The sequence below is a fragment of the Poecilia reticulata genome, chromosome 12, assembly GCF_904066995.2.
Source record: "Poecilia reticulata chromosome 12, P_reticulata-male-v2, whole genome shotgun sequence".
Classification (NCBI taxonomy): Eukaryota; Metazoa; Chordata; class Actinopteri; order Cyprinodontiformes; family Poeciliidae; genus Poecilia; species Poecilia reticulata.
In genome coordinates, this window is record NC_088841.1 from 27,928,923 (window position 1) to 27,935,893 (window position 6,971).

Here is a 6,971-nt window from a genome sequence, read left to right on the forward strand (position 1 = left end):
CTGTAGAGGACACCTGCGGGATGGCAGCGTCATGTCAGCCAATATGCCCCGCCTCCAGGAAGGAGTCAGCCAATCAGAACGACAGACCAGGTGGAGAGAAAAAACGTGTCAGTTTGTCCAATAGCATCATGACTACAGGAACAGCTCCGGATAACCACAGCCAGGCTGACTGAGCGAGAGAAACACAGGAAACCAGGAACCAGGACAAAGTTCTGAAGGTGGTCGAGTCCGATCCAAACCCAGACCCGGTCGGACCTGCAGGGGGCGCCAGCTTCTTCCGGCTTCTGGGAGTCACGAGCAGTGAAGGTCTTTTAATCTGAAAGCCCGTAGCGAAGTGGCGTCGCGCTCCAGGCAGACGTCATTTCCGCTTGTCCTACTGTGATGGACACTCAGAAGGTAAGACTCGGACGGCTCAGACCCAAATGGACCAGCGGTTCCGAAAGAGACTGTGGAACTAACCGTTAGCTGTTAGCTGCTAGCCGTTAGCTTTGGCAGTTCTAGACTGACCGGAAACGGATCAGCTGTTTCCTCCCCGTAAAACAATCAATCCGCTCCGATCAGCTGATCTGGTAGCCATGGCAACCTGATCGGAGAGGATCGGTGACGTTGTGGTTCACAAGCCGTTCAGAAGATCCAGTCAGTTTGGGTCTGGGCTTTAACTAGGCCGTTGTAGAACCTGGATCGTCGATCTGCTGCTGTACATAAAGAGATGAAAGGAAATATCATTTAATTTCTCTTTGGATCGATAAAGTATTTATGAATCTGAACTGGCCGAGTGTCACAGACACCTGGAGCGCCGGTCGCCATGACGACCACCTGGAGGCCAGGTGAGCTGCGGTGACCTGAACCTGTTTGTTCCAACAGGAAGCTCTGCGCCGCATCATCAACACGTTGGCCAATAAGAATGAAGAGCTCCAGTACTTCCTGGACTCGGTTGACGGCACTCGGACTGGCCTGCAGGTCAGCAGCTCATTGGCTGAGCGGGAGCAGGGGGAGGGGCTTAAATGGACTAACACATGCTGTGAATGAACTGTCCAATCAGGAGGAGTCCTGCAAGGTGATGTCAGAGCTGGAGGCGGAGCTAGAGAAGCTAAGCTCCGCCTTGGAGGAAAGAGGAGCTCAGCTCCGTGACGTCATCAAAGAGGAGAAGCGAAGGAAGGAGGCGGAGCTTCAGGTATGATGTCATCGTTGTGGTTGTTTGCTGCTGTTGATGAAATCAAACCGTCTGGTTGCCATGGTTTCCAGCGGCAGCTCTCCGAGGGGAAGGCCGCCCTGCTGTCCTGCCGGGAGCTGCTGGAGTTCGCCAACCAGTCGATGACCATTACCAACGAAGAAGAGTTTCTGACAGTAAGCAACATTTTCACTTCCTGTTAGCAAACTGGAAGCTGGACTCAGCTGCTCCCCCAGTGGACGGTTTAGGGAGGGCGGGTCATTGATGACACACCGTATGTTGGGCCACCTACACTGGAGCACACTCACCCAATCACACATCAGGAGGAAGCAGAGTGGGCGGGGCTACTTGATGATGAAGGTTCCCATCATCATCATCAAGTTTATAAAATAACATTTGTATTTTATATCAATAAAACCTAACAGCATCTGCACTACGCAACCATACAACCAGAAACAGGTAGAGGAGGGGGGACAGTGGCCTCTGACAGAACCGCAGCCGGTCGGGTCGGGTCGGGTCGGGTCGGCGCCGCAGAAGAACATGAAAACTTCCCACTGATCACGGTTACTGTTGTAATGTTTCTGTTTTTGTTTCGTTCTCAGGCAGCCAAGCAGATCAAAGAGCGGTAGGTTACACATCATCACACTTCCTGTTTGGTTGCCATGTTTGGTTGCCATGTTTGGTTGCCCTGTTTGGTTGCCATGTTTGGTTCAGTTGCCTGTTTGGTTGCCATGTTTGGTTCAGCTGCTCAGTCGTTTCTTTGTTTCTGTTGTTTTCACTTCCTTCTTTTGAAACTAACAGAGATTAAAGCTCTGATCTGCATGCTAACATGCTAACATGCTAACCCCGCCCCCTACTAACACTTAGCCACCCCCTCTTCTGTCGGCTCCGCCCCCTGCCGTTGCCAGGGTAACAATGGCCCCGGCGTTCCGGATGGCCACTCGGCCCGCGGTGTCAGAAAACATGTCGCAGTTTACTGTCGACTTCAGTGGCGAGAAGGCGGGGCTTCTGCGCCTTAACTTCCTGCCAGGTCAGAAGCCACGCCCCTCAGGTCGCCATGGAAACGGCTACGATCGTCTCCTTACAGGACGTTTGTTTTCAGTTCCCAGAGCTCCAGAGATCGACGTCTCCAGCTGCGTCGTCCGTGACAACAGCATCACCGTCGCCTGGCGACCGAGCGACGGTGACGGGCCAATCGAGCGTTACGATGTTGAGCATCGTAAGGCGAACGCCGGCGGCGCCCTGAGAGCCGCAGGGGAGGCCGACTGGGAGAAGATCAGTGACATCACAGACACCCAGGTGATGCTCTCAGGTGAGACGCTGCAGAAAGCTCCTCCGGGTGTGATGTCACTCAGCCTTGTTGCCTAGCAATGACGCCTCCGTTTCCAGGTCTGAAGTTTGATTCGCCGTTCGTCGTCGTCCGAGTCCGGGCGCGAAACAAGGCTGCCGCCGGGGACTTCTCTGAGCCCGTTTCCATGGAAACCAAAGGTAAATATAGCAGACACGACGGCAGCGCTCGCTCTGAAACATGTCTCTGAAACCTTCTTCTTCTGTGGTTTTGGCAGCGTTCACCTTCGGCTTCGACACGGCGACGGCTCACGCTGAGCTCAAGATCCAGGGCGACACGGTCACATGGGAGCCCCAGGGGGTCAAAGGTCACGACGCACGGCTCAGGGGCAAAGAGAATAAAAACAGGTGAGGAAGAGAAACTGGACCCGCCCACACCTGTTGCCAGGGTAACAGTGGTTCAGGGGTCGGATTCGGTTCTGTGGTTTACAGTTTACAGGTTCGCTGCACCTGTTCAGGTGCTGAGTTGTTCCTCTGCTGCTCTGTGACCTCTGACCTTTCTGTCCCTCTTCAGTCTCCGTCCCGCCTTCTCTGCATTCCAGGTAGACACTGTTATCACCCACTTGTTGCCTAGCAACCGCCAGTCACACTCCCATCCACCATGTCCTTCATGCAGCCAATCACATCACCGCTGACATCACCGCTGACATCACCGCTGTGATAGATTTGTTGCTGTAATGGTTGTGTGAGGTTAAAGGTTAAAGGTCATGACCCCAGCTGTGGTCGGTTTTCATCTTCCTGCCGCATCATCGCTTTGGGTCGACCTCATTGGCTGTTTTGCCGCGGCGTTTCCTCTCTGCTAACATCTGCTTCCTTCTGATTGGTCAGCAGCCGGAGCGCCACTCCGTCGCCCAATAAGACGGCAGGAAGTCGAGGCGGACGCGAGCGATTCGCCGGGGAGTCCTACACCGTGCTGGGTACTGCATCTGCTCCTTTTAGTTTGACTAGGCCGCCCAGAGGGTGCTTGGTTGGACTTGAGGCTTTTATTTTGGTAATTTTAGGTCAAGTTTTGTATTTCTGTTTCCTAGGCGACCAGGAGATCAATGGAGGCTGTCATTACTGGGAGCTCCGCCCCCTCGCTGACTGGAAGTCTCTCAGTGTGGGCGTGGCCTACCGGGGCAGCTTAGGACGCTTCGACCAATTAGGGAAGAGCTCCACCTCCTGGTGCCTCTACGCCAGCCAATGGCTGCAGAGCGCGCTGGCGGCCAAACATGGCAACCGGGCGAAGGCTTTGGATTGGCCGCCGCCGCAGCGAGTCGGCGTTTACTGCGACCATGACAATGGTCTGCTGGGTTTCCATGACAACAGATCACATGACCTCCAGAGTAAAATCCAGTTTTACAGCTGATGATGTCATCGCTCTTCCTCCTCCTCTTCCTCAGGAGAGCTGATGTTCATCGACGTCGATCGGCTTCGCCTGCTGCACGTCTTCAGGAGCCGCTTCCTGCAGCCGCTCGTCCCCGCCTTCACCGTGAGTACTACAGTACTACTACCTACTACAGTACTACTATAGTACTACTACAGTACTACTACAGCAGATCTACTATAGAACTACTTCTATACTAGTACTGCAGCTTTAGTACTATTCACCCACCGGGTACGACAGGTACCACACAGTGGTACTGACTGTAGTACTGATTGTAGTACTACAGTCAGTACTACATAGTACTACAGTCAGTAGTACTACTGACTGTAGTACTATGTAGTACTGACTGTAGTACTGATTGTAGTACTATGTAGTACTAAGTAGTACTGACTGTAGTACTGACTGTAGTACTAAGTAGTACTTAGTAGTACTGACTGTAGTACTGACTGTAGTACTAAGTAGTACTAAGTAGTACTGACTGTAGTACTGACTGTAGTACTAAGTAGTACTGACTGTAGTACTATGTAGTACTAAGTAGTACTGACTGTAGTACTGACTGTAGTACTGACTGTAGTACTATGTAGTACTAAGTAGTACTGACTGTAGTAATGTGTGTTCCAGGTGTGGTGCGGGGGAATCGCCGTGGCAACGGGCCTGCAGGTGCCGAGCTTCATGGGAAACTTTGTGTCATCCAATCACAACGCAGCGGCGGATCAATCTCTCTGATTAGATATTTATTGATTTTATATGAATTATAGAAAATATTTCTAGAAGCTTCTTGTAGATGAAATTCTAATCTATGCAGATTTTATGGATTTGCTCAGACTTTTATTGTGAAGTACTCAGGAAGATGAGCAGATCAACAGGCTGACCTTTCACATTAAAAGCATGAAACATGATGAAGTTGCTCTGATGGTTTCATTGGTTTAGTCATTCTGACCTGAAAGAGGCTTTTATTGTGATGTGGTCACTTCCTGCCAGTATCAGAAAGAGACGCATTCTCATTGGTCACATGGACAGGAAGTGATGTCACCTCAGATTGAGGAAACGCCTCCTGACTATTCGCACCCAGGTGTATTCAGGCGTGGCCCAGTCAAAGTCTAGACCTGCAGGGAGACATCACCAGAACCAGAGGCGGGTCAGAACCAGCAGGAAGCAGAGGAGGGCTCTGATTGGCTGGGTGGTTACTGGAGGAGGGCTCTGATTGGCTGGGTGGTTACTGGAGGAGGGCTCTGATTGGCTGGGCGGTTACTGGAGGAGGGCTCTGATTGGCTGGGCGGTTACTGGAGGAGGGCTCTGATTGGCTGGGCGGTTACTGGAGGAGGGCTCTGATTGGCTGGGCGGTTACTGGAGGAGGGCTCTGATTGGCTGGGTGGTTACTGGAGGAGGGCTCTGATTGGCTGGGCGGTTACTGGAGGAGGGCTCTGATTGGCTGGGCGGTTACTGGAGGAGGGCTCTGATTGGCTGGGTTATTCATGAATAATTTAAATTGTCTCCATGACCCCTGACCCACGAGGGTCCTGTGGGTGATTCCCCTCGCAGTGACGTGCCGATCGGTTCATCCATCACTGAATTCTGACGCCTCCTGCTGGAATATGAGGATTTTTCATGTGTTCATGTCTGGTTGTGAAACATGTGAAGTTTTGTATGTGGGACAGGAATTCCCATCAGACCCATGATGGAAGGTTTTCCTCTCTGTCATAAACAAACTTCCCGTCAGAAGCAAACAAAATGGACGGTTTCATCTGACTGCTGTCTTTGTGTCGCTCTGAATAAAATCCTGCTCAACTTTACACACAATCATTTTCACCTTAAGTTGATTAGAGTTAGCATAGCGGCTCTAAACGGGCTAACAGCATGGCTAGCAACGTTAGCCGCTACATGGCCTGCTGCTGATTATCCTCCAGGGCGGCGGCCATCTTTCACCTGGGCTTCAGATCAGACTGCGACTGCAAACAGGATTCAGAGAAATAAACCTGAAAGCTCAGGTGTTTGTCCAGGTGAGTCCAGGTTTTCCAGGTGAGTCCAGGTTTTTCCAGGTGAGTCCAGGTTTTTCCAGGTGAGTCCAGGTTTTCCAGGTGTTTATCCAGGTGTTTCCAGGTGTTTATCCAGGTTTTCCAGGTGTTTATCCAGGTGAGTCCAGGTTTTTCCAGGTTTTTCCAGGTGTTTATCCGGGTGAGTCCAGGTTTTTCCAGGTTTTTCCAGGTGTTTATCCAGGTGAGTCCAGGTTTTTCCAGGTGTTTCCAGGTGTTTCCAGGTTTTTCCAGGTGTTTCCAGGTGTTTATCCAGGTGAGTCCAGGTTTTTCCAGGTGAGTCCAGGTTTTTCCAGGTGTTTCCAGGTGTTTATCCAGGTGTTTCCAGGTGTTTATCCAGGTTTTCCAGGTGTTTCCAGTTTTTTCCAGGTGAGTCCAGGTTTTTCCGGGTTTATCCAGGTTTTTATCCAGGTGTTTCCAGGTGTTTCCAGCTCTCGTGTTGTCAGTGTTGCAGTTCTGGTGGGATCTCAGCAGAGCTCTGTCTCAGATCTCTAAGGCAGGGTGTCCAAATCCGTCCTCCAGCTCCGGGTTCCTGCACGTTTTATTTCTCTCCCTGGTGGTTCAACAACCTTCTCAGCTTAACGAGCCTCATTTGATCCAGGTGCGTTAAACCAGGGAGAGACTAAAAGTTGCAGGATGCCGGGGAACCAGGACCCCCTCTGGGCCCCCCTGCTGTACGGTCTCACATTAAGACGTTTCCGTCTCACGTTTCAGGCTTTCCTCTGACGGCTTCTTGCTTTTTGACCCAGTCGGGCCTCCGTACGTTTTCTACTTTGGAGTGAAGTCGTATGTAGAAGATCCAAGGAACCTGCAGGACAAAGCGACCCAGAACGGTTTATCTGAGCTAACGCTAACTGTTTCTGTTGTAGGCGGAGCCACGATGCCCAAATATGGAAACACATCCCATCCGGACGATTAGTGGGCGGGGCTAAGCCCGTCCTGGTAACGTGGAAATCGGTAACTTGCTGACTGTTGACAGGAAGCCGTCGGTGCAGCCGGACTGACCGACAGACACAGGAAACAGCAGAAGAAGAGAAGGTTAACATGGCGGCTT

At 51.6% G+C, this 6,971-nt stretch overlaps 1 protein-coding gene across 2 annotated transcripts; it reads left to right on the forward strand.

Annotated features, from left to right (window-relative positions):
* The first annotated feature begins 20 nt into the window (after positions 1-20).
* fsd1l (fibronectin type III and SPRY domain containing 1-like) lies at positions 21-4,783 on the forward strand. 2 transcript variants are annotated; one of them, XM_008402601.3, is made up of 13 exons: positions 21-396; positions 865-960; positions 1,043-1,174; positions 1,246-1,347; positions 1,774-1,796; positions 2,080-2,201; positions 2,274-2,483; positions 2,561-2,659; positions 2,737-2,866; positions 3,347-3,435; positions 3,547-3,801; positions 3,901-3,989; positions 4,506-4,783. In XM_008402601.3, the coding sequence occupies exons 1-13, from the start codon at positions 382-384 to the stop codon at positions 4,608-4,610; spliced, it is 1,467 nt and encodes a 488-aa protein (XP_008400823.2). In that variant the 5' UTR covers positions 21-381; the 3' UTR covers positions 4,611-4,783. The 2 variants fall into 2 exon arrangements, with proteins under 2 accessions (XP_008400823.2, XP_008400825.2); XM_008402603.3 differs by having other exon boundaries at positions 3,350-3,435.
* Positions 4,784-6,971: the final 2,188 nt, after the last annotated feature.

Coding starts and splice junctions, on each gene's coding strand:
- fsd1l (XM_008402601.3), top strand. Junction 1,175..1,245: donor GGAAGGAGGCGGAGCTTCAG/GTATGATGTCAT, acceptor CATGGTTTCCAG/CGGCAGCTCTCCGAGGGGAA. Junction 3,436..3,546: donor GGAGTCCTACACCGTGCTGG/GTACTGCATCTG, acceptor TCTGTTTCCTAG/GCGACCAGGAGATCAATGGA.